Raw genomic sequence first — 27,611 nt, 5'->3', positions numbered from 1 at the left:
GCCACGTAGCCGACAGTGTATTCTGAACCACCTTTTTAATTGAAAATTGGAGAGTTTTTAGTTCTATATTACTCTGATCCATTAATATACTCCAATATGTAGCCAGTTGTATTAAAACGGGGGTTCCTTTATTCAGACCTAAGAAAACATGGACATTCGACTATTTCTAGTTAACAACAGCCAATCTTCAAGTTTACCTATATTCCAATTCCAGCCTTTTTCTTTAACTAAATCCAACGCAAAGTGCCTGAGTTGCAAATAAGCGAAAAAGTCTCTGTTTGGCAAGCTAAATTCTATGTTTAGTTCTTGGAATGATTTAATACATTGTCTCTCTTTGTCTGTTATTTGATGAACCTTCTTTAAACCAGCAGAGTGCCACCTACTAAAGACCCCAGAATTAATACCTACTTGAAATTTGGGATTCCCTAATATCGGAAGATATGGGGAGGCTTTGCTATTAATTGAAAGAAGCTTTGCTATTTTTTGCCATGCTTTCAGCGGGTTATAAATTGTTTTTAGCTTTTTAATTTCTGTCGGAATTTCTTTTAGGTCTAAATGAATCAGTGCAGATAACTGATACGGGTAGCAGATATTGGATTCCAATTCATTATTTAGAACATAATTGTTACATGCAATCCAATCTGTGACTATACGCGCAAGAAAGCAGAGATTGTAGAACCGTATATCAGGCAGGGCTAGGCCTCCGCATTCTCTTGGCACTGAGAGTTTCCCTAAAGACATTCTGGATCTCCTCCCTTGCCAGAGAAATTCTATAAGTGCACTATTAATTAATCGTATATCTTTTTCTAATAATATTATTGATGTATTTTGAAGAATATACAGTAATTTTGGAAGGAGAGCCATTTTAAATAAGGCAATCCGACCAGATAGTGATATTGGCAAGTTCTGCCAATTTTTAAGTTTTTCTTTGATCACTCTCAGCACTGGGTGAATGTTAAGATTATAGAGATCCGCAGTTTTAACTGGAATATGAATCCCTAAATATTTAAAAGAGTCTGTAACCTGCCGGAGCGGTATATTTATTAAAGAATTTTTATGGTTCTTAAGCCAGAGTATTTCAGATTTCGTAAAGTTCACTTCGTATCCCGAGAAGGAACCAAAGTGATCCATTATGTGAAAAAGCTTTGGCATATTTAATTTAGTATTTGTCATATAAACAAGCAAATCATCTGCGTAAAGCCCAATCTTAATTTCATGATTATAAATTTTAATACCATCGAGGGATTGTCTTATTGTAATTGCCAAGGGCTCAATAGCAATATTGAAAAGAAGCGGGGAGAGAGGGCAACCCTGACGCGCCCCCCTACCTAATAAAATAGTAAAAGAGAAATTATTATTTATTATCAATTTTGTAGCAGGTTGGGTGTATAGGTTTGCTATAAAATCAGTAAACTTGCCTTTGATACCAAAGTGATCTAGTGAAGAATAGATATGTTCATGAATAATCGAATCAAACGCCTTTTCGGCATCGATAGATATGATAGCAAGATCTTGTGTGCCCTCTCCCCCGCTGTTGATACTGGACATTGCCTCAAAGTATTCTGTCACAACTAAGACCTCCCTGATTTTTGCAGCGGAGTTCCTATTATTTAGGAACCCTGATTGATCTGTATGGATAATTTTTGCAAGTGCCCCTTGTTGTCTAGACGCCAGGACTGCAGCCAAGATTTTATAATCGGCGTTCAGAAGAGCTATAGGTCTATATGATTCTTTACACGAAGGATCTTTACCTCCCTTAAGTATCAGTGTTGTATAGGACTGGGAAAAAGAAGGTGGAATAGGTTTGCCATCAATATAGAAATTGTTAAAAAGAGTACATAGATGTGGAATAGCTTCGTCAAGCAGAATTTTATAAAATTCACTCGGAAGACCATCGGGGCCGGCTACTTTGTTTAAAGAGTTTAGATATTATTTTTCCAATCTCTTCTACCGTAATAGGGGCGTTAAGACTATTAGAAACTTCTGGGGCCAGCATGGGATATTTAATTTTACTCCAAAAATCAGCCGAGTTCTTTACGTCCTTAACTTTGAGTGTATAAAGCTCTTTAAAATAATCCTGAAATACATTCAAAATATCATCAGGTTTAGTAAGGTATTCCCCTTTATGCCGAAGTTTATCTATATTTAACTGTTTTTTTTTTCATTTTAATTAATTTGGCCAACAATCTACCTGACTTGTTGCCATACCTGTACAATCTGGCCTGAGTTTTCAGCTCTTTTTGTGTTTCTTGAAATAGAACAAAGGTGTCTCTCTCATTTCTTTCATGTAATTATCAAGAGTCCATGAGCTAGTGACGTATGGGATATACATTCCTACCAGGAGGGGCAAAGTTTCCCAAACCTCAAAATGCCTATAAATACACCCCTCATCACACCCACAATTCAGTTTTACAAACTTTGCCTCCCATGGAGGTGGTGAAGTAAGTTTGTGCTAGATTCTTCGTTGATATGCGCTTCGCAGCAGGCTGGAGCCCGGTTTTCCTCTCAGAGTGCAGTGAATGTCAGAGGGATGTGAAGAGAGTATTGCCTATTTGAATACCATGGTCTCCTTCTACGGGATCTATTTCATAGGTTCTCTGTTATCGGTCGTAGAGATTCATCTCTTACCTCCCTTTTCAGATCGACGATATACTCTTATATACCATTACCTCTACTGATTCTCGTTTCAGTACTGGTTTGGCTATCTACTATATGTAGATGAGTGCCCTGGGGTAAGTAAAATCTTATTTTTTGTGACACTCTAAGCAATGGTTGGGCACTTTATATGTAAAGTTCTAAATATATGTCTTTAAACTTATATTTGCCATGATTCAGGATAATCAGTATTCCTTTATTTTCATTATTTGGGATAATGCATTTTAATTCAATTTATTTTTCATTACCTTGAAAATTTTCAATTGACCATTTTCCCTGCGTGCTGTTAGGCTCGCAGGGGCAGAAAATGTTTATTTTTATTGCGTCTTTTTTGGCGCAAAAAAATGTTGTCATTTTCGGCGCCGTAGTTGACGCCGGAAGTTGTTTTCTGTAACGTCATTTTTTGACGCATGTGTATTCAGACATTTTTTTCCCGCCAAAAAATGTGGGCGTCGGTTTCGGCGTCAGAGGATGTGGCGTCATACTTGGCGCCAAAAATATGGGCGTTGTATTTAGCGCCAATAATGTGGGCATCATATTTGGCGCCAAAAAATGTGGGCGTATTTTTGTTCCATTTTTTTCTCACATTATTTAAACCTCAATTTTTTTATTGCTTCTGGTTTTTAGAAGCTTATTATTTTGCATTATTTTCCAATTCCTGAAACTGTCATTTAAGGAATTTGATAATTTTGCTTTAAATATTGTTTTTTTCTATTACATATTGCAAGATTTCACTGTTCCTGTTTCAAAAAACGTTCTAAGGGATTCCTGTTGACTGAGTTCAGTCCTACCAAAGCTAAGTTCATTTATTTTAAAATGTTATGAATGTTTTTCTTTAGCTATGGTTTGTAATAAGTTATCATGATAAACTTTTACATGCAGAATCCGTTAGTATTTATGCTTTATATATTTGCTATTCTTTTTACATCTTATGTACAAGAATTACTTAGAAGATTTATAAGAATATTTTTCTGATTCTATTTTAAAAGGCTTTGTCTGACATCTTGCCTTCTAATAACATTTTTAGGTCTTTTTCAAACTTCTTTTTTAATTATTGAAGTTTCAAATGACCAACAACATAATGATTTATCCTTCTCTGATGATGTATTTTCTCTTTCAGAATTTCTTCATCAGATATTGACACTAACAAATCCACTTTTTTATTTTTTTATTAAAGTACATTTGTTCTTTGTTGAAAAGGTGTTGATTATTTTGGATATTAAGGTAATTAGTTCTTTCAAGACTAACTAACATTTTATTTCTGCTTATTTATTCTTCTGTATTTTCAGAGGGTTTTTTTTTTCCAGTTCCTCATACTAGGGAATGGAATAGGCTGAGAATTTTCTTTTATTCCTTCTTTAAAAGGTTTTAAACTATATTCTTTGCCGGCAGTTCATTTCAATTTTGAAGGTTCTCCAATTTAATGGGGCTCTCTCTACTTCTGCTAATTATGCTATTTTTCTATAGCAAAATAGTTTTTATTTTTCCTTTAGATGGTTGTATCTTATTTAAGGAAAATTATTTATTTTCAGGTACTTTTCTTGGACCTGTGATTTATTTGAATGATGTTGCAATTGCTTCATTTTTTCTGTTTACTTTAAAATCAAGTATCAGATTATGATTTATTTTAGCATTGTTAAGGACAAAATCTACTAGACTAGGTGCTGTTGCATTTGTCTTGTTGTTTTGCATTTGTTGATTATGTAAGTCCAGTGTGTTGACTGGTCCTTTAACTGGGTTATCATGCTAATATTTTTCATTTGCGTCTTCATTTTATTGAATATTTTTGCAAATGAGGTTTATTCTATGTCTTTAGCTGTTTTAGCTAGAATAATTTTGTGATTTCTAAAAAATCCATATTTCTTTTTTTCTAAGATAATCAATTATTTGGTTTATAATTGGATTCAATTCTTAACTGTTACTCTGGGCTTCAAGATTGAGTTCCAAGACTAAACTTTAACCTTATATTATTTTGGTTGTTCTTATTAAGGAACAAATTCCCAAGTAACATGTTTTTAATTGGAAATCTTTTTCATTCATTTTTTTGAAATTTGTTGTTTTGCAAATTTCTTTGATTTTGGATACAGAATAAAGTTTAGAGTAAAACCGTCTGTGAGAAGTTTTTTTTCTCTTTGATACTCCAGCTATTCCAGTAAGGCTAACACTTTTAGTGTGTTTCGGTCCTATATATTTTGGGATAATGTAGCGTGGCTGATCACCCGTTGGGGCTCAAGTGCTGCTCAGACCTGGAATCTTCTGGGGTATTTCTTCCAGTTCCATTTTTAGGAACTTGGTTTTGGGGTTTTATTCAAAACTATTCATTGTTCCAAAGATAGAAAATCTTTTTGTTATATAAATGTATCATGTATAAATGGTCTATTCTGCCTTTTGTTGGTCAGTGATGGCATTATTTGTTTTCATTAGATACAATAAATGCATATCTTCATTTTCTGTTTTCATTCAGATTATTTTCTGAGGCTGTGGAATTTCATATGATTCAACTTTGTTCTTTCTGGACATAGTTAGAGGATCTTTTTTTCAAAAGCTCTTGATTCCTCACAAAAGGGTCACCTTTTTTTAGGTTTCCAGATAGTTTATGTCACTGTCTTTTTCTCTATCAGGCAAGGGACAATTTTATTGGGTTCAGTCTATCAGTACCTTTAGTCTCTATTATTTCCTTCAATTGCTATATATGCATAGAAGTTTTAGGTCTTATGGCCACAGCATTGGATTCAATTCCCTTTGCTCATTTTCAATAGAGATAACCTTTTTCAGTTTTTTATGCTGAATTATGGTGCAGGGATTCTAGGATTTTACATTTTAAATCTTCAAATCCTAATATTTATCTATCTTGATTTGGTGGTTAAGATCACCATCGTTTAGTTCTACAGGTCTCTTCGTTTCTTTCAACCTGGGCCATGATCTTTACAGATGTGAGTCTTTTTGGTTGGGAGGCTGTCTGATGATCTCTGTCAGCACAAGGGGTTTGGAAATCTCTGGAGGCGAGATTACCATTAGATATTTTAGAACTCCGTGCATTCTCAGAGTTTTTAAGTTAGTTTCTTTTTGAAGAAGATATATTCTAGTGGTGTCAATATTAACTCACAATCTAGGGAGCACTTCAGTTAGTGCAGCAGGAGCAGTCTGGGATCAATCACAGTCACCCAGCAGACCGACCTCTAGGGCAAAATGGTATGGTTCTGTAGTGGAGATACAAGCAAAAACAAAAGTGCCTATATGGCCTAGTACTGTTTGAACCAAAGGATGGAGTTCTGTGTATTTGAAAATATACTCACAATTTGTATAGCATCTTTATTGATGCTAATCAGGCAAGAAGGGATCAATGCAGTCACCCAACAGACTATGGCAGATTTTTACAGCAGGCAGAGCCGCAGAGCTCTCAAGAATCAGGTTAGGTCCAAATGATACACAATAGCAAGTGTATCATTTGGACCTGTAAAAATCTGCCATAGTCTGTTGGGTGACTGCATTGATCCCTTCTTGCCTGATTAGCATCAATAAAGATGCTATACAAATTGTGAGTATATTTTCAAATACACAGAACTCCATCCTTTGGTTCAAACAGTACTAGGCCATATAGGCACTTTTGTTTTTGCTTGTATCTCCACTACAGAACCATACCATTTTGCCCTAGAGGTCGGTCTGCTGGGTGACTGTGATTGATCCCAGACTGCTCCTGCTGCACTAACTGAAGTGCTCCCTAGATTGTGAGTTAATATTGACACCACTAGAATATATCTACCCCGCTGAACATACAATATTGGGCCATGTGGCGCATCTGTCTTTTTTATGTTTTGTAGATCATCTTCTTGGGATCCCGGCCGGATTCTTTACAGATTGCTGCCTCTATAATATCTGTTCTCCACATAGTAACTTTCTACTAAGTAACCTGAATTGTATCTGACATTTGATTATTCTGTTCTGATTGCTAGAAAATTGTATACTAGATTATTATACCTTATAGTATTACTCCTCACCATTGTTACAATTGTAATTTAGGGCGCCCCCTACTCTTATAGAATTTTTGAAGAAGAGACGTTTTTTGTTTTCAGACAATATCACTACTATGGTGTATGTCAATCATCAGGGTGGGACTATCAGTCCTTAGGCTGTGACAGAGGTGTCTCGGATATTAGCTTGGGCTAAATCCAGCTTCTATCTAAATTCTGTGGTTTTTTTCCCAGGTATAGATATTTGGGAAGCGGATTATCTCTGTTAATCAAGCTTTATATCCGGGAGAATGGTCTCTCATACCCAGATATGTTTTTCAATTTTTCAGATGTGAGCATTTCTAGAAATAGATCTGTTGGCATCTCATCTGAATAAAGAACTTCCCAGGGGCCTATTCAGGTCCGGGGATCCTCAGGCGGAAGTAGTATATGCATTGACATTTCTTTGGAATTATCTTTTTGCCTATTTCTTTCCGCCTCTAGTTCTTCTTCCAAAGTGATTTCCAAAATTCTTATGGAGTATTTGTTTGTTCTGCTGGTGGCTCCAGCATGGCCTCTCAGGTTTTGGTATGCGGATCTCATTCGGATGGCCAGTTGTCAACCTTGGACACTTCCGTTTAAACCAAACCTTCTTTCTCAAGGCCCATTTTTTCCATCAGGATCTCAAATCATTAAATTTGAAGGGATGGAGATTGAACGAATGATTTTTAGTCATAGAGGTTTCTCTGACTCATTGATTAATACTATGTTTCAGGCTCGTAAATCTGTCTCTAGAAAGATTTATTATCGAGTCTGGAAGAACTACTTTTCTTGGCATTCTTTTAAAATTCATAGAATTTTATAATTTTTTTCAGGTTGGTTTGGATAAGGTTTTGTCTTCAGTTCTTTGATAGGACAAATCTCTACTCTTTCTGTTCTTTTTTCTCAGAAAGATTGCTAATCATCCTGATATTCATTGTTTTTTACAGGCTTTGGTCCGTATCAAGCCTGTCATTAATTCAATTTCTCCTCTTTGGAGTTTCAATTTGGTGCTGAGGGCTTTACAGGCTCCTCCGTTTGAAACTATGCATTTTCTGTACATTAAATTACTTTCTTGGAAAAGTATTGTTCCTTTGGTTATTTCTTCTGCTAGAAGAGTTTTTGAGTTATCTGCTCTTTTTTGTGAATATCCTTTTCTGATTTTTTCATCATGATAAGGCAGTATTACTTCCTGATATTCATCATTTTTGGTTTTGATTCGTATCAAACCTGTCATTAAGCCAATTTCTCCTCCTTGGAGTCTTAATTTGCTTCTGAAGGCTTTTCAGGCTCTTCTATTTTGAGCATATGTTTGCTCTGGACATTAATTTATTTCATGGAAAGTATTGTTCTTTTTGGACATCTCTTCAGCTAGAACAGTTTTTGAATTATCTGTTCTTTCTTGTGAATCTCATTTTTCTGATTTTTTCATCAGGATAAGGTGGTTTTTGCTGTCCTCATTTCAATTCTTACCTAAAGTTGTAAATTCTAACAACATTAGGGAGGACTTATTGTTTTTCCTAAGACTTCTTTGGTGATATTCTTACTTTCTTTGAATATGGTAAGAGTTTTTGAAATTCTATGTTGAAACTATTCAGATTTCAGATAGACTTCTAGTCTATTTGTTATCTTTTCTGGTTTTAGGAAGGTCAAAAGGCTTCTGCCATTTATTTTGGCATCTTGCTTAAACTTTTGATTCATCATACTTATTTGGAGTCGGGTGGATTCCCGCCTCGGAGGATTACGGCTCATTCTACTAGGTAAGTTTCTACTTCCTGGGCTTTTTTAAGAATGAAGCTTCTGTTGATCAGATTTGCAAAGCAATGACTTGGTCTTCTTTGCATACTTTTACTATGTTCTACCATTTTGATGTTTTCTCTTCTTTAGAAGCAGTTTTGGTAGAATGGTACTTCAGGCAGCTGTTTCAGTTTGATTCTTCTGCTTATAATTTCAGTTTTTTTCATTATAAAAATTGAAACTTTTTTGATTTGGGTAGTGGATTAATTTTTCAGCGGAATTGGCTGTCTTTATTTTATCCCCCCCTCTCTAGTGACTCTTGCGTGGAAGTTCCACATCTTGGGTATTTATTATCCCATACGTCACTAGCTCATGGACTCTTGCTAATTACATGAAAGAAAACATAATTTATGTAAGAACTTACCTGATAAATTCATTTCTTTCATATTAGCAAGAGTCCATGAGACCCACCCTTTTTATGGTGGTTATGATTTTTTTGTATAAAGCACAATTATTCCAATTCCTTATTTGATGCTTTCGCTCCTTTCTTATCACCCCACTTCTTGGCTATTCGTTAAACTGAATTGTGGGTGTGGTGAGGGTGTATTTATAGGCATTTTGAGGTTTGGGAAACTTTGCCCCTCCTGGTAGGAATGTATATCCCATACGTCACTAGCTCATGGACTCTTGCTAATATGAAAGAAATGAATTTATCAGGTAAGTTCTTACATAAATTATGTTTTTTTGCTCTTACATATTTTGCCCAATTAAAAGGGGTTTTATCGAATAGATATTGATTGTAAGAATTAAGCAAGAATTGGCACGATTCTTTTTCCTTAGTCTAATTTTTTTAAGCAGAGAGGCGTTATATGCAATAATTTCCCTCCTCATCACTGCTTTTGCAGTCTCCCAAAATATTTCAGGGTTTTTCAGATATTCCTTATTAAAATATGCGTATTCTTTATATTTATTTCCCAGCCAATTTTTAAATTTTGAGTCAGATACTAAGTAGAAAAAACGCGCTGGAGTGGAGTGGTTATGGGCTAATTGTAACACAAGAGAGATAGGTGCATGGTCTGAAATTAGAATTGGCATTATTGCAGATTTGACCCTTGTTGTTGGGATCCGTTCATCTATTAAAATTATATCGATTCTCGACAGGGTTTTATGAGCCTTTGAAAGGCATGTAAACAACTGAGTAGTTGGATTCTGTTTTCTCCATATATCACATATAGCTAAATTAGACATAATTTTTTTATACATTTTGGATTCTAGGTTATCTCTTTTTTGTTTCAGACATTTAGTATCCTGTCTTAGCCTATCGAGTGGACATTGAGGTGCCATATTGAAATCTCCACCAACAATCAAGAAACCTTCAGCATAAGAAAGAAGCTTTGACTGAAGAGTATTCCAATAGTCTGAGTCAAATACATTTGGACCATATGTATTACAGAGTGTATACATCCTTTGGGCAATCTTTAATTTTAATATAACATATCTCCCCCACGGGTCGGCCACAGAGTGGACAACTTCTGGATTTAATTTTTTACCTATTAATATTGCTACCCCTCTCTCTTAACACCAGCAGCATAGTATACCTCTTTAACCCAGGAAGTTTTTAATTTTAAAATTTCTTCTGCAGTTAAGTGGGTTTCTTGAATAAAACCAATATCAGTTTGGGATTTGCGTAGTGGTGACAGAATTAGCTTTCGTTTAATAGGTGTAGAGATCCCTCCTACGTTCCATGACACTATTTTACATTTATCTATGTTTCATTTAGTGGAGAAGGATGGGGGAACAGGAGGAGAGAGACAAGAGAGAAGAAAACAAAAACAAAACAAAAAAAACAACAACAACAACAAAAACACAATTCCAAGAAAAAAAAATTCCTTTTTTAAAATGACCCCACATGTGAGGGGAAAAAAATCCTGTGACCCTTATCTGTCCCAAGACAGGGGTCTTCCCTAATGAAAACCTGCCTTTCAGAACCATTCTTTATTAATTTCCATGTTATATTACACTTCTACTTTTTACTATTAAGTTATGGAATCAAGTGTTTTATAAAAATTTTCAGCCGAGCTAGTTTCTTCGAACCAGTGCGTTTCTTCATGCGTTATAACTTTAAGTTTATGGGGATATATTATCATTGCTCGAAAACCTTTTTGTATAAATTTGGAGCAGATGGGAGCAAGCTCCCGTCTTTTTGCTGCCGTGTCGGCTGAGAAATCCTGAAACAATAAAATTGTGGCCCCTTCAAATGTAATTGGCTGCTGTTTACGGTAGTGTTGGAATAACCTCAATTTGTCCTGATAGTTTATTAGCTTGGCTATAACTGGTCTGGGTCTATTTCTGCCTTTATTATCTGTCCGAAACTGTCCTAATCTATGTGCTCTTTCAACCAATATAGGTTGATGTGTGGGTGGTATTTTCAAAATTTTCAGCAATAACTCTGAAACAAAGGGTATAAGATTCTCATCTTCTTGTTCCTCTGGAAGACCTATAATTCTTATATTGTTCCGTCTGGAACGGTTCTCTAAATCTTCTTATTTGACTTGGATTTTTTGTATATTAACATTTGTCGTTTCAAGTTTAGAACTATGTCGAATTGTTAGGTCTTCCAGGTCGGACACCCTTTGTTCCACTTCTTGCAGTCTAGTGGAAAACTGCCAAACCTCCTGTGTTAGCAGATGGATATCTTGTCTAAGTTCGGTTTTAAGGGCATTGAATTTATTGGAGAGAGCGTCTGAAATGCTAGCAACTAAATTTTGAATACTTGTTGCTTCTTGTAACATTGATGCATTCACCAAGATTGGTTGTATATCAGTAACTGTTTCTTGAGTATTCCTCAGTTTCTTGTCCCTCTGTCTGGCTGCCATGGCTGGAAAAGGGGTCTTACGTGCAGTGTGTAAAAATTTATCCATGTGCCGAAAAAAGTCACGGATAGAAGTCACAGAAGTGAAAATTGATGTCGTGCAGAAAATTATAGCGAATTTCTCTGTAGATACAGAACAATCCGTGGGGGAGTGAGGTTTGAGGAGGTATTTAAACCTCAGAGCGAGGGGAGTGAGGGGAAAGTGAACAGTGCAGAGGAAGTGTAGGGAGGGAGAGGGAGTGTGAAGAGGGGGAGAAAAAAAAAAAAAAGGTGTTTATTTAGAGGTGATTTAATTAGTTGTGTGAAAAGTCCAGCCGTGGCAGTAAGGAAAGGGAAATAATTATCGAGAGTGTTTATATTTTGTACCGATAACGTACACCTAGTTATCAGAAAAAAAAATGTTTACATCGCCACAGCAACAAGCATAGATATTAATTCTATGAGAGCAACTTCGCAAACACTTAAATAATAAAAAAAAAAAAAGTCTTTAGAAATTCTTCTAACTTTCTAGGTATAATAAGAGCCTGTTATTCAAGAGATTCTATAACTAAAAGAAATTTCCCTTCCCTACTTAACTTATTTTTGTAGTTCTTATGCTGTTAAGATCAAGACTCTGATAGTTTTACACCCTTGACCTGTTTTAAACGCAAAATGCTAAGGCATAGTACAAAAAATTATGTGTGTAATCCTGTATTTTAACAGTTAAATGTAGCAGAGGAATCTATATTAAGCTATACCAGTACCTCTTTAGCTTTTGTTACACTCAGGAATTATACATTTCCCTTTTCTTCCTGTTATGTTCTTATAGCTACACCTTGGATATGGGTGTGACTTTAATTTATTATTCAGCTATCATGCCATGGTGACATCATAAATCAAATTGCAAGGAAAAAAGAAAGAAAGAAAAAAGAAAGGAAAAAAATAGCAACCTAACTTATGTCCCTATAGGTTATACATCCCTAGTTCTCTTTACAAGCAGTTTATCAAAATATACTTAGAGCAAAAAAAAAAAACAGAAACAAAAAATATCTTTTAAATGACTCTAAAATTATATACCCCTAGTTCATCTTAGGTACAGTTTGTTATATCATAATACAGCCTGTTACAGAACTAATCTATTATCATAACATAAATCTTTTTTATAAAGAAACCTTGCATTGGATTATGTCTTGCATTAGAGAGGAGAAATAAAACACTTGTTTTATTTGCTGCAAGAAGATTATAAGTCTGGTGTATATTCAACTTCTAGGATTTTCCCAACTATACCTATACAGGATACTATTTATGTTTGTCAGAGCCAGGAATAGCTGTATGCTACCTTATATATTATCTTTTTTTCCTCCTTTTCTCCTCTTCCCTTCCCCTCTTTCTTTCCACTCTGTCTGGTGTGATAGACAAGGAAAGGGGAGTTTACAATAAATAGGCCTTGCTGGGGGGAGCTTTTTTAGCCAGGCTAAGCTGGGTTTTAAACAAATAGATTACTTGCTATCAACCCCCTGTTAGGGTGAGAAACACTACTATATTATGTTAGAGGTGATTTGATTTTTTCTAAAGAGGTGAAAGGATTTTTTTTCCTTCCCCCCCCCCCTTCTTTCTTATCCTCCTCCCCTCTCCCTATAGTGTAACAGACTGAGCCTTAAATGTAAAAAATCAGTGTTCATCCACCCATAGATGAACAATTTAAACAGAGACAATTAATTTAAGCCCAGTCCAGGTAGAGACAAAAGGAAAAAAAAAAGTCATATGTAATAGGGATTTAGATAAGTGAAGCTATGTCCCCGCAGGTTGTTACAAACAGTCAAAATTGTGTTCAGTTGGTTATATTTTTGTTCCCCTTTTTCCCTCTTCTTCTCTTACTTCCTCCTCTCTGTCCTCTCTGTAACACAACTTCTAGTAACAGAGGGGAAAAGAAAGGAACAAACATGTATACTGCTTGCACAATCAGCTTATATCTTTACCCACTGCTGATTCCAAGCGTGTCTGCGATGAATGAGGAGATCTTTTTCCCAGAGTAGCCCCCCCGTGCAGCACCGGTGGGGGGGGAGGGGAGCGTTCAAGCAGTTACAATATAGAGAGGAGGTGCTACCTTAGATCCAAGCTGGTGTGGTGAAGCGGGGGGTGAAAGGCGGTGAGTGCATAACCCAAGAAGCCAAGTGCAGCGGTCCGTGCCCCTCACGCAGCATCGGTGGGAGGGGTCACCCGGACCGAGGAAAGAAGCAAATCTCCAAGCCTTTCTGCCCTTCTCCCTCCTGCAGGTAGATACCGGAACCAACTCAGATCCTTCAAGGTCCGGACAGCCGGGACACCTCCGCTCAGCAGTGGGGCAGTACAGCGGTGAGTAGTCAATGCAGCCGCGATCTCCAAAGGTGAAGCACACAGGGGAAGCAGCTGGTTTTCCGCTTTGAACTCGACAGCTGCCGAACAGCCGTCCACAAGAGAGGTCTCAGCCAGGTAGATCTACGGGGACAGAACAGGCATACCCCCGACTTGCATACAGATATGCTGTTTGGATATCATAAGATGAGTAGAGTCCCCGGCTTTTACTACTGATATCCTTCAATACATAGAAATAGAAATGTTCAAACAACTGCAGGTTGCAGTTCAGTGCAATGTCGTGGCACTGTGTTGATTCCAGCAGCGATGTATCAGCTGAACAAGCCTCCCATGGTCTGTGGGTTTAGGCGCGGGAATTTCGCCAAAAGCCTGTAATGGAGGTAACAATGAACAGGTGCTCCAATAGACCATACACCTGAACTCCTCCTCCGGAAAAAAAACCAAGAGCGTGCAATTTTAAACAACTTTACAATTCACTCCTGTTATCTAATTTGGTATCCTTTGTTGAAAAGCATATCTAAATAGGCTCAGTAGCTACTGATTAGTGGCTGCACATAGTTGCCTCGTGTGATTGGCTCACCCATGTGCATTGCTATTTCTTCAACAAAGTATACCGAAAGAATGAAGCAAATTAGATAATAGAACTACTTTGGAATGTTGTTTAAAATTGAATTCTCTATCTGAATCATGAAAATTTTGGGCTTCATGTCCCTTTAATTATTTTGTGAGAAATTATGTCACATCCATCTTTGGAATTAAGCAGTAGGCTGATTTATCCTTATAAGAGCATGCTTCATTTACAATGGGTTGTGATTTGAGTACAAAAAAAAACCTGCAGCGCCAGAGAGGATGGGAATATTAGATGTGAACAGAGGACTTTTTGTAATTTTAAATGTAGAGGGGAAAAGTTGAGTCTCATTTTGGTTATGAAATGTGCATTTACTGCACAGTAATAGAATTTTTTTTTTTTTTTTCATTTACTGTCGGTTTATTTTCTTAAACCCTCAAAAAGTCAACAGATGGAAACACATACCCATCAAGCCTGCCTATATTTTCTATAAAGTGTAAGCTTAATTAGTTAGTAGGATAACCTTGTGCTTATTTCAGGCATTCTTGGAGTCACCTACAGTGTTTATCTATATCACCTCTAATGGAGGTTTATTCCATGAATCAACCACCCTTTTTGTGAAGAAATGCTTCCGCAAATTACTTCTGAACCTACAACCTCTAAACTTAAAATATTCATTCTTTATTCTGGTTTAGTGATGGTAAATCCTAATGTTTCAAAAATGCTAGGATTTACCATCACTAAAAATAAAGGCCACCTTCATTCATCAGTTTAAGAAAATGGATGGTGGCCTTTACTGGTTGTGGACAAAGTACGGTAGGAATGCGGCATACTCCTAAGCTTTTGATTAAAATGCATTGATTCTCATTGTATTAGTCATATGTAACATCCAAGGGTTTAGGGCTACATTTATCATAGCTGAGGCGTACAGGGGCACGTATACGCGCCCCTGTACGCCTCCGCTCGCCTGTGGCGGGGCAAAATTACCCGTAGGTAATCAACATTGCACACAAGCGCAATTTTGCGCTCACGTGCAATCCTGCCCGCGAACAGCCAATGACGCGCGGGCAGGATCTGTCAATCTCCTCGGTCAGACTCGATGGAGGAGATTGAATTTCACCACTTTAGAGGTCACGAAGAGCTTAGGGAAGCAGTTGTCTAGTGACCGCTGCTTGATAAATCACGGCGAGCAAGTTCTTGTGAGAACTTGCTGCCGTAGGGGCTTGATAAATCTAGCCCTTAACCTTAGTCCTAACTATAACAGACAATTTGAGTGTTTGCAGTTTTCACTTGGCTATTTTAATATAGCCAACACGTTTATCAGGCAACATAATGTCAAACAGTGCATTAATTCTTCTATTGTCTGGGGGGGGGGGGGGGGGTAACTGTTGCAAAATGTTATTAGGACATTCTTGGAATGAGATTTAACATATTATCCAACACAAGATGGTTCTTATAGTAGTGCCATCTATGTGTGGTTGTAAATTGTAGCTTCAAATAGATTTTATACTCATCTCAACAAAACCTAAGGATATATTATTTTCTATAAGCCTATATTTGTTTTTCCTTATTTGTCTTTTTATTTATTCCTTACAGCTAAATCAACTGATAGAGAAAAACAGAAGACTGGAAGAACAAGTTGGACAATGCCTCTGGTTTCAGCAATTGCTGGCTGTGTTGTTATCTATACTAATTGCCATTGCTGCTACTGGAATGTACATGTTAAAACACCAGGGTCTTTAAAAATGTATAACGTGTACAGGATCAATACCTCTCTCACATTGTGATATATTCACAAGTAACCAAAGTTGCCTTTAAAGTCCAAAAAGCTCAGGTGAGGTGGGATGAATATAGAGCTAATACACGGTACCTAAAAATTTAAATCTACATCAAATATGTTGATACAATGACTGAAATGACAATTATTTTGCTAAATTGTTGCTTTCTTTTCCTTGTCTAAATTTATAATTATAATGAAAGTGCCAGAGACCACTAATGGTAATGAAAATATCTCTTCTATTATCAGATGCAAAAAAAAGGTGTTCACATTTGTTAACTCTGGTTTACTCTGGTTTGATTTAAAGCAAACCCACAATCCCCCTTTGAAAGATTATTTATCAGTGCAAAGAAAGGGTACACTTTAACCTGTTACCTTATAGAACATGGCGTCTAGAACGCTTAATATTAACCTAGACGTGAAAACTAAGACATACATTAAGAACCTGTTGTTATGTGAACATATTTTATTTATGGAATTCTGTACATAGATCATAAGTTTGTTCTTGTTTTTTTTTTTGTCTTTAATGCTCCCTGAATGAGGTCCATATTGTAATTTTTCAAACTAATATTTAAACGAATACTCACACTATATAAACCAAACAACTTTTTAATGACACCAAGTCTACAAATCATTTATGGTAGATTTTAAAGGGCATAAGATTTTTTGTTTTGTTTATTATGCTGTTTTAATTCTTATGAAGATTTAGAAAGATCCTTCCCTATAGCTCTGTTTATGGCTCTTTCTCAACTCTTGATACTAAATCTGTACTTGCTTATAACCCTGGTATGTATAGAGTGAGAGCTGATGACTTTACACCAATTATTACTGGCATTAACAATAGGGTTGCCACCTCTGCCATGTGTTCCTGGACAATTATGAGTTACACATGCTGTAGGGTTTGTAGGGAGGAGCATGTATTCTGCTGTTCATCTGCAATATTCATGTGATGTCCACTTGTCCAGAGGCACAATACATGTTCCGCCCTGCTTACCCTGCAGTATGTGTAACTCATAAGTGTCCAGGAAAACATGGCTGAGATGGCAACCTTAAAGGGACACTGAACCCAAGTTTATTCTTTCATGATTCAGATAGAGCATGAAATTTTAAGCAACTTTCTAATTTACTCGTATTATGAATTTTTCTTCGTTCTCTTGCTATCTTTATTTAAAAAGCAGGAATGTTATGCTTGCTTATTGGTGGGTAGATGTAAGCCTCCAATAAGCATGCACTATCCATGGTGCTGAACCTAAAATGGGCTGGCTGCTAACATTTACATTCCTTCTTTTAAAATAAAGATAGCAAGAAAACGAAGAAAAATTGATAATATGAGTAAATTAGAATGTTGCTTAAAATTCCATGCTCTATTTGAATCATGAAAGAAAAAATGTGGGTTCAGTGTCCCTTTAACTTACAAGGGCAAAAGCATCGGCACAAAAGTTGATGTTGACTATGCAGAAAGATAGAGTGGGGGGCGGGGGAAAAAAAATCTGCAAAGATAAACAATAGCACGTTTTTATTATTTGATCCTATGCTGAGAGTATTTTTTTTAAGAAAACAGCTTATGCCCCTATAAAATCAAAATGTTTTACTTATCAATATATATCCACTTACTTGTAGGTTATCAATTTTGATTTGCCACGGCTGTAAAAAGTTGGAGCAGGTTGAAAGGAGAAAGAAAATTACCATATTTCAGTAATCTCATTAGTTTTTGGCAAATAGTTAAACCCACTGCCTCAATTGTTACCCATCGCAGGCCATTTTTCATCGTATATATAGCCAGTATTTTAATATAAATTGCTTCTTTAGATAATGACAATTATAGTTGTCTAAGAATATCTGTTGTTATTTTTATATTTGAATATCATTATTTATAAAGTTATTATTTATGTGAAAACTCATGCCTTTTATTATTTTTATTTTTTTTACATTACCTTCTATGCCAAACTTCTTTACGTACCACAAATCATATTTTGAATAACACTATAGTTATATGGAAAAAAAATGTTATAACAAAACATAAAAAAATACAATAAACTACTCAATATCTATAGAACAGTTTTTCACTAACGGCTCCTGGCTTCCTGTTATTAACTGAGAAGTATAAGCAGACGTGTGGGTGTCACCTGATAAGCAACTTTTCTTTATTCTATTCCTCTTATTATAATTTAGAGATCAATAAATGCACAAACTGGGGGCCTGGTCAAAAACTAAACTGCTTTGTTGTTATAGAGCAGTTTATTTTCTTTTTATTTACTTGATGTTCCCTTAAAATAATTATGTTGAATTTATGTTTGCTAAAAAGAATGAGAAGCTTTTATAAATGAATTAAAGGGACATTATTTTGGTAAATATTATTGATTTAAAAGCCTATGTTTATGTAATGTGTGCCAGTGCATCTTTATTCAAATGCTTAGAGAGCTGGTGTTGGTTTGTATGAAGCAAATTTAGTTATCTGACACAATACACTCCACTGCTGGCTCTCTGAGCAGGTGGGGTGTTTCAATGCAAGTGGTCTAGGTGCACATAATGTACACAAACCAGTTCCAAGAAACATTTGTGATAATACAAGCAAATTGCAACATTGGTTATATTCAAACGTGAAATGCATGCAATCAGGATTAAAATGTTAATATTATGGCTCCATCTAAGAATGCCCGAGTGTCTCCTGTCTGCCCGGTATTGCAGCTTGAAGGCATTTATCATTGCACAAGCTGATTTATGCCCAATCGCGCATGAGCAAGGACTGTCAGTCACCCTGGTCGGATAATTCCGGAGTTCAGAGTTGGAGTAGTAGGTTAAGAAGCAGCGATCTGATGACTTCTGCTTCTTAAATGTACATGAAACCCTACATTTTTCTTTCACGATTCAGAAATATGGTATGATTTTAAACAACGTTCCAATTAATTTCTATTAACGAATTTGCTTTGGTATCCTTTGTTGAAAAACAGATCTAGGTATGCTCAGGAGCAGCAATGCACTGCTGGGAGCTAGCTGCCGATTGGTGGCTGCACATTATGATTGTTATTGGCTCGCCTGATGTGTCCCAGTAATGCATTGCTGCTGCTTCCACATTGGATTCAAAGAGAATGAAGCAAATTTGTTAATAGAAATCAAATGGAAAGTTGTTTAAAATTGTATGCACTATCTGAATCATGAAAGAACAATTTTGGGTTTCATGTCCCTTTAACTTTCATCTGCAGGCTCACTCATGCAAGCCTGCAGCATCCTAAATGGAGCCCATATGTTTATTTAAATTATATCCATAAACAAGTACAATCATAAATCTGTTGGGGTTTTTTTGTTTTTTTTATCCATAAATATTTTAGAATGGCAGTATTACCTCTATTGGAATAATTCTTGATAATTTGTGTTTGTTCTATTTTTTGTTAATTGTATTTCTTCCTAAGATATGGTGAGTCCACGGGTTCATCTTAATTACTGTTGGGAATATCACTCCTGGTCAGCAGGAGGAGGCAAAGAACACCACAGACAAACTGTCAAGTATCACTCCCTTACCCACAACCCCCAGTCATTCTCTTTGCCTTTCGTGCATGGAGGAAGTAAATTTTAGGTGTCTGTAAGAAGAATTGAAATATAGCTACAAGCAAGTTTTTGGAGTATACCTGTATTCCACGTTAGTCCTTGCAGTCGGGCAGTGGTGGCTTTAAAGCATTTGGGAACTTACAAAGTGGTGCTGTGTTTTCCCAACAGTTGCTGCCCTACTATAGAAAGCCAGAGTTGGATACTCTGTTCTTTCTTATTTTAAAAGGTCTCGTGGGAAGTTGTTTGCTCTCGTACCTTGTGACTGTCTACATGCCGGACAGTGGATGAACAACTTAAGAAGACCCTGCTTAATTATTTGGGACATAGATAATCCTGTGTTAAGGGTTACATTGGCTACATTTCCCTTGAAAATTTTGTAAAAGACGCAAGAGGGATTAGTACATGCTTATTTCCGACTTTATTTAGTCTTGCATTTATGACCGTTATGCAACTTGCTGATCTAGTGATTTATATTGAGTGCTTAGAACTAGCACTTCTGTTGGATAGAGACAAACACCTCAAGATGTCCGTTCTATAGTTTGGAAAGTGAATATATTGCTGTGCAAAAAGTTTGGGTTTCTTTTTCCCCCTTGTTTTCAGTTTGCGCCGGTTAATGGCTCCGCATTCTTCCTTGTTAATGAATACGAAGCAGCAACATTTTCTCATTGCTCCGTTGCGATCAGCTGACCCGCTCCCCTCTCTGACTGAGAATCAGAGCAGCGGGTCTAAAGGCAGAGTTTGTCTCCGATTTTTTGCAGTCAGATTCTCTCTGTAGGTTTTGAGAGATGGTATCTCTTTGGGGGCCTTTTTACTCAATTTTTGTAGTTTAAGAAGTAAGACATATGCCACTAAAGTCCCATTGTTTTGAAATGTGTTCACAGGAAGCAGAACAATATTTTATTACGCAATTATATCTTCTATGGTTAGAGGGTATTGCTAGAAGATTGGAACAGGGAACTGTTCATTTTTTTATGTGTATACTGCTTGCAGAATATCCCTCATTACTCCTTTCTGCTGCTGTAGGGTATTGGGGATTTTTCATATCTTATCCAGTATAAGAGTGGAACAGAGGTCTGTTCCTAGATGTACATATATTTGGTTTATCCTGTTTTTCTGGCTTGTCCGTTTAATTTTAAAGTGACAGTATTCATTTTACAATAATTATTTCATATTTGTATTATTTTGTGCTAGCCTCATGTCTCTCAGGATGATGCTGTTCAGGTAATGTCACAGCTTTCTCCTTTAACGTCCCAAGCCTCAATGGCATTGCATGCAGTGCCCTGCGGTTCCTCTCAATCTCCTGAAGGAGTTATTTGCTTACAGAAATTGCTGCACATGTATCTTCTGTGGTATCTGCAGCGTTATATGCTTTTCCTATGCTGGGAAAAGGCAAGAGGAAAATTAGACATTCAGATTAAGTTAGGTTTCTGTTTTGCCTACTGCTACACAGGTTGACATTCCTCATAAGCCTGATGAGGAGGATGCATCGGTAGCTCTGAGGGTGAAATCTCAGATTCGGACAGTATAATTCCTTCATCTGATGCTGAAGTAGTATAGTATCCTTCAGATTTAAGCTTGAACACCTTCGTGTATGGTTAAAGGAGGTTTTGGCTACTTTGGAATCTAGTAATCTTTATAAATGCTAGGATTCCTCTGTGGAAGTTTTTCCTGTTCCTGACCGTGCTGGGAACTCGTGAGGTAGCTCAGTTGGTAAATGCCTTGACAGGTCACAGGTTCAAATCCCGACAGGGCCGGCTCAGCCCTTCATTTTTCCGAGGTCGATAAAATGAGCACTATTAAAAGTTTTTTCACAGGAATGGGAGAAGTCAGGGATTCCTTTTTCCCCATCTCCTGTCTTTCAAAAGATGTTCCTGTCGTCTCCATTACATTTCATGGCGCACGGTGCCTAAAGTAGTAGGGACCATTTCTACTATGGTTCAGAGAAATTCAATCCCTATAGAGAATAGCTGCTCTTTTAAGAATCAATGGACTACACTGTGGGCTTATATGGAGCCTCTGTGTCAAGTGCGACATCTTAATGGTTCGACGCCTTGTCTCATTCCTTTTTGATAGAGATTCCTTTGGAGGAGATCCAGAACAGAATTAAGGCTCTTAAGCTGGACAATTCTTTTATTTCTGGTGCTACCATACACATATTTTAGCCGGGAAACAAGATATATGGCTTCGCTGTGCTAGCCCACGGGGCGTTGTAGTTATATTCTTGGTCAGTGGAGTTTTTCTCTGAGTTTCTGGCGCTCCCTTAAAAGGGTAAGACCTTGTTTGGTCCTGATCTAACAGGAATATTTCAATATTCAGGTGGACAAAGGTCTTTTCTACCTTAAGTCAGGATGAATAGTCCTAAAGGAGTTTTCCCCCAATCCAGGATCGGACCAGTGGGGGGTTGAATCTCTCTGTTTGTCTTCAGACTTGGATACGAGATGTCCCAGATAGGCTGCGGATGTAGTATCTCAAGGTTACTACATAGAATTCATCCTTTTTCCTGCCAGAGGCAGGTTCCACCACTTAATTTTTTCTGCAGATCAGATAACAGTGAGGTTTCTTTGAAGTGCATTTGGGACCTTTCTTCCCTGGGAAGGACATTTCCTGTTCGGTAACAGGGTCTAGGATTCTATTCGTTCCTGTTCGTGATTCCCGAAAAAGAGAGAATTTTGTTGTCCTATAGTAGACCTAAAGTGTCTCAACAACTTTTCTCAGGTACCATCCTTCAAAATAGAAAATAGTGGTTCCATTTTTCCTTGGTTCTAGAGGGTCAGTTTATGGTGACCATAGACCTGGAGGACACATATTTCTAGTTCCTGAGTTTTGTCTTTCTGTCAAACCTTTTCAGTTTGTGGTGCTTCTCTTTGGCCTTGCCACGGCCCCCAGAGGGGGCTATTTCGCCAGTGATCAGGTTGCAGGGAATTGCTGTAATGCTTTTCCTGGACGACATAATGGTTAAGGCTCTATCCTTTCAACAAGCTAGCTCTCATACAGAGATATTGTTGTCTTTTTCGCATTCCCACGGATGGGAAGTGAATCTGAATGTGAGTTCCCTTGTTCCAGCTAGAGAGGTAGTTTTTCTTAGGGACCATATTAGTTTCCATATCTCTGAAAATATTTTTTTACAGAGATCAGAAAATCTTGGATTATTTCCTCTTGTCTCCCCCTATTGTTTAGCCCTTCAGTGGCTCAATGTATGGAGGTATTTGGTCTAAAGGTTGCTTACTTGGCCTTCATTTCTTGCTTGATTCCAATTCTGAGCAGTCAGATTTTCCTGGGAGTGGACACCTTTCTTGGAGGTGTTCTCTACTTTAACCCTCAAATGGGGGGTGCTGGAGTTTGAGATGGTGGTTCACTAAACTTTCTGTTTCATTTAAAGGTCTAGAGATCAGCTCTGTTTAAATATCTGGCGATTCTTGGGATTTCAATCTGACATCCCTGTTTCTCGTTTTGCTCTCCTTCAAAGAGTCTTTGTTCGTATCAAATAGGAGTGAGCATCAGTATTTTTATAGTTCCTGCATAGTGTCGCAGGATCTGGATTCTTACCGAGCAGGGTTTTATTTTCTCTTCCCCCTTGGTGGTTGTTCCTGAGGAAGGACCTTCTATTTCAGGGTCCATTCTTTAGTTGCCCTGAAGCTTCTGCTTAGAGATTGAACGCTTAGTTCTGTCTAAGCGTGATTTTTCTGGTTCAGTCATTGAGACCATGATTCAGGCTCACAAGCCTGTTCCTAGATAGATTTGCCATAAGTTATGGTGCGTATATCTTTCTTGGTGGGATTCCAAGGGCTTCTCTTGGGGTAGAGTCAGGATTCCTAGGATTTTGTATTTTCTCCAGCAAGGTCTGGAGAAGGATTGTCAGACTGTACATTATCTTTTTGCTACATAAGCATCTAGCGGACGGGCCAGATGTGCTATCTTTTTGTCAGGCCTTGGTCAGAGTCAGGCCTGTATTTAAGTCTGTTGCTCATCCTTGGAGCCTTAATCTTGTTCTTAGAATTTTTCAACATCCTCCGTTGGAACGTTTCATTCCATAAGATATTAAGTTGTTATCTTGGAAGGTTTTAATTATTTTGGCTATTTCTTCTGCTCGGAGAGTATCTGAACTCTCAGCTTTGCAGTAAGATTCGCCTTATCTTATATTTCATGCTGATAAGGCAGTTCTTTGTACTAAGTTAGGTTTTCTTACTAAGGTTGTTTTTAATAAGAATGTTAATCAGGAGATTGTTGTTCCATCTCTTAAATTCTATCTGGAAGAGACTGTTAGAATATATATAACCATAGTGCTGCCATTTTGTATCTAAGAAGCCATGATGAACTAATTATGAACTGTTGTACTGATATTGAACTGTTGGGTTTTTTTTCTGTATTTTGTTATGTCATTTGTTCTTGTGGAGTAAAATCCTTATCTTGTTACCAACGTAACCATGCAGCCAAGACCATTTTTACATTCCCATGTTATATTGTTAAAGGATGAATGTCTCCAGTCTTATACAAAGGACTTTATGTCTGTTAAGTTGTATTACCTAACTTGTAATAGGGGGTGTGTATGAAGACCCTCTGTGTCATTACATGTATGTGATTTGTTATATATAATCCAGCCCTGCTAAAAATAAATTAGAGCAGACTTAAATTCCATCGTGTGTGCATGTCTGATTCTTGCTCTCCAAGGCCTTGAATGTGAAATACTCAATTCCAGTGATAAGTGTAACATACTGATTATTATTATGAAGATTATAAAGTGGAACCCTGGCAATCTCAGACAATCTTCTGCTCTTTTTGTCTGTTTCTCAGAGAAATGTAAAAGTCAGAAAGCTACTGCTTCTACTCTTTCCTTTTGGTTGCAAAGTGTTATTCGTCTAGATTATGAGATTCCTGGTAAGCAACCTCCTGAGAGAATAACGGCTCACTCCACTAGAGTGGTTTCCTCTTCTTGGGTTTTCAAAAATGAAGCTTCAATGGAACAAATTTGCAAGGTTGCAACTTGTTCTTCTTTGCATACTTTTTTCTAAATTTTATAAATTTGATATTTTGGCCTCGACCAAGATAGGTTCTTCATGCGGTGTTGCCTTCTGTTTAGGCCTGCTTGTCTGGTCCCTCCCTAGTCATCTGTGTCCTCTAGCTTGGGTATTGATTCCCAACCGTAATTAAGATGAACCCTTGGACTCACCATATCTTAGGAAGAAAATAAAATTTATGCTTACCTGATAAATTTATTTCTTCCAGATATGGTGAGTCCACAGACCCGCCCTTTTTGATTTCAAGACATTTAGTTTTGACTAAACCTCAGGCACCTCCGCACCTTGTGTTACTCCTTTTTTCCTCAATTTCCTTTCAGTCGAATGACTGGGGGTTGTGGGTATGGGAGTGATACTTAACAGTTTGTCTGTGGTGCTCTTTGCCTCCTCCTGCTGGCCAGGAGTGATATTCCCAACAGTAATTAAGATGAACCCGTGGACTCACCATATCTGGAATAAATACATTTATCAGGTAACCATAATTTTTTTAATTTTTTTTTAAGTATGGTTGCACTTTTTTGCATCAAGTGCACAATGTGTGAAATGTATATTAATCTAAACTGTTTTCTTGGCATTTTTATGTGGCTTTTATTTGGGGGCATTACACCAAACACTGGTGGACATTAAAACTAGTACATAGTCTTTTCCACTCATAAAACATTGCATCTTTGTATCCACCCTTTAACAGTCACATAAAATGATGTCATGACATTTATGTTAATAAACTAATGAAGCACCAAATTGGTTTGCATTTAGTTTGTTTTTGCCTTATCTGCATAATGTACCTGTTGGGAAGAAGAGATGTACAGTTTGCCGATTGTGTTAATACTTTGCTTATGAATGACCCACAAAACCGAAAATAAAGACTGTTAGTTTATTGCCCTATCAATAATCTGGTGTTGCAGAAAACTGGAATACTTTATTGTGTGCTATTTTTTATTAGTAATAATGAGAGCAACATTTTGTTATTTAATGTGAAATCTTTAATCAGTATAAACTATATTTACCATAATGTATTTTAAATGTGCTTAATAATGTAAACATATTTAGTTATAACTGTGAATTGTCTCAAGTTCCGGGGATATTAAACATCTTCATCTGTCTATAATTCCTTATAAAGTGACATTGGATAAGTTACTTTGGGGGCCTGATTCTGTGCTCATGGTGAGATTAACTAAGATGATCCACCATAACTGTAAGAGGCCTGCCGTCTAGAAAGGCAAATGTTGGTGTCTCTCTCACCTGCAGTACTGGATGTGAAGGCGCCAGAAGCACAGTACAATGTAGCACTGTATGACACGAGTTCTGCTGCATTTACACTTTATAGTTTGTGTTTTATTTTATTTTAAACTTCTGAGTTTGCCATTTAAAGGGACATAACCTCCCCTCCAAAAAAATAAACTCTTTAAGATAGAATATACAATTTTAAAAAAACTTTCCAATTTACTTTTATTATCAAGTTTACTTCATTCTCTCTGTATCCTTTATTGAAAAGCCGGTAGGAAGGTGTTGGAGTGTGCACATGGCTGGAGCAAAATATGGTAGAAGTTGTATACCTAAAAACAGTAGGTGGCAGCAGTCTTTACCATCATGTACTGGTCCTGAAATGTGCATGATACATTTCTAGATATAGCTTCAACAAAGAATACCATGAGAATAAAGTTAATTGAATAATAGGAGTAAACTTTTTTTTTTTTTGTATGCTCTGTCTGAATCACAAAAGAAAAATGTTGGGTTTCATTTTCCTTTTCAAGTTTTATTACATTTAAGCTTTATACTTTTTTAGTTTTTTTAAGGCATTGGGAGTTTTGGGAGTTTCATTGCTTTCTAAGGGATCTAGTTCACAACTCTCTGTAACTTCCAGGTTCTGCCCCCTTTTTTTAAGAGAGATTTCAGTGCTGTGAATTTCACATAATGATTTTACTCCAAGAATCAGTACCTTTTTATCTCTTCAAATATTCAGTAACATAAAACATAAGCATTCTAGATGTTTAGCAGGAAATACACAGTGTGAATCCTTAGATTATGTTAATGCACTCAAAAAATGTAATTTATTTTTCTGACAATATTTGCCAATGTATGAATATTAATATACATTAGGTGAGTGACAGTACTGCATTGTGCTACCTGTTTCTCATAAAGAATACCATGTTATATTTTTGGCTTTTTTCCCCCACACTGAATCTTATTGCTCAAAAAGAAACTTTGAAATTGTTGATTTGGTGAACTATATGATATCAATGATGAGACATTTTCATAGAAAAACTATTGAAGTCTGCTCGTTAGAGTGATTTTATTCATATACTTGCAAAATAAATGCAGTATTTTTTTTTGAGGGGGAGATATTAGATGGATTAGATTTAAAGTGTGCGGGCACACCTTAATAACACCTCAACCCCTTAATGTCTATTAATAGAGCTTGGTTTCTCCAACATAGGTGTGTCCGGTCCACGGCGTCATCCTTACTTGTGGGATATTCTCCTCCCCAACAGGAAATGGCAAAGAGCCCAGCAAAGCTGGCCATATAGTCCCTCCTAGGCTCCGCCTACCCCAGTCATTCTCTTTGCCGTTGCACAGGCAACATCTCCACGGAGATGGCTTAGAGTTTTTTGGTGTTTAAATGTAGTTTTTGTTCTTCAATCAAGAGTTTGTTATTTTAAAATAGTGCTGGTATGTACTATTTACTCTGGAACAGAAAAGAGATGAAGATTTCTGTTTGTAAGAGGAAGATGATTTTAGCAACCGTTACTAAAATCGATGGCTGTTTCCACACAGGACTGTTGAGATGAAGTAACTTCAGTTGGGGGAAACAGTGGGCAGACTTTGCTGCTTGAGGTATGACACATTTCTAACAAGACTTGGTAATGCTGGAAGCTGTCATTTTCCCTATGGGAACCGGTAAGCCATTTTCTTAGTTTAAGTAAAAGAATAAAGGGCTTCATTAGGGCTTAAAAAACTGGTAGACATTTTTCTGGGCTAAAACGATTACTTTACTAAGTATATTTGGCAGATTATTACTTTTAATAGTTGTTAAATCTTGGGGATTGTTTTAATAAAAACGGCAGGCACTGTATTGGACACCTTTTTCACTGGGGGCCTTTTCTAGTCATAGGCAGAG

At 36.9% G+C, this 27,611-nt stretch overlaps 1 protein-coding gene across 1 annotated transcript in view; it reads left to right on the top strand.

Moving 5' to 3' along the window:
* Window positions 1-16,985, top strand: part of MOSPD2 (motile sperm domain containing 2) — a gene marked incomplete at its 5' end in the record, with an annotated part of 341,430 nt that extends 324,445 nt beyond the window's left edge. Inside the window, 1 exon segment of the mRNA XM_053705212.1 lies at window positions 15,752-16,985. Within this exon segment, the coding sequence (XP_053561187.1) occupies window positions 15,752-15,898 (147 nt within the window).
* Between the last annotated feature and the right edge of the window lie 10,626 nt (window positions 16,986-27,611).

This window comes from Bombina bombina, chromosome 3, assembly GCF_027579735.1.
Source record: "Bombina bombina isolate aBomBom1 chromosome 3, aBomBom1.pri, whole genome shotgun sequence".
In the NCBI taxonomy this organism is placed as follows: Eukaryota; Metazoa; Chordata; class Amphibia; order Anura; family Bombinatoridae; genus Bombina; species Bombina bombina.
This window is presented reverse-complemented; position numbering and strand designations above follow the sequence as displayed.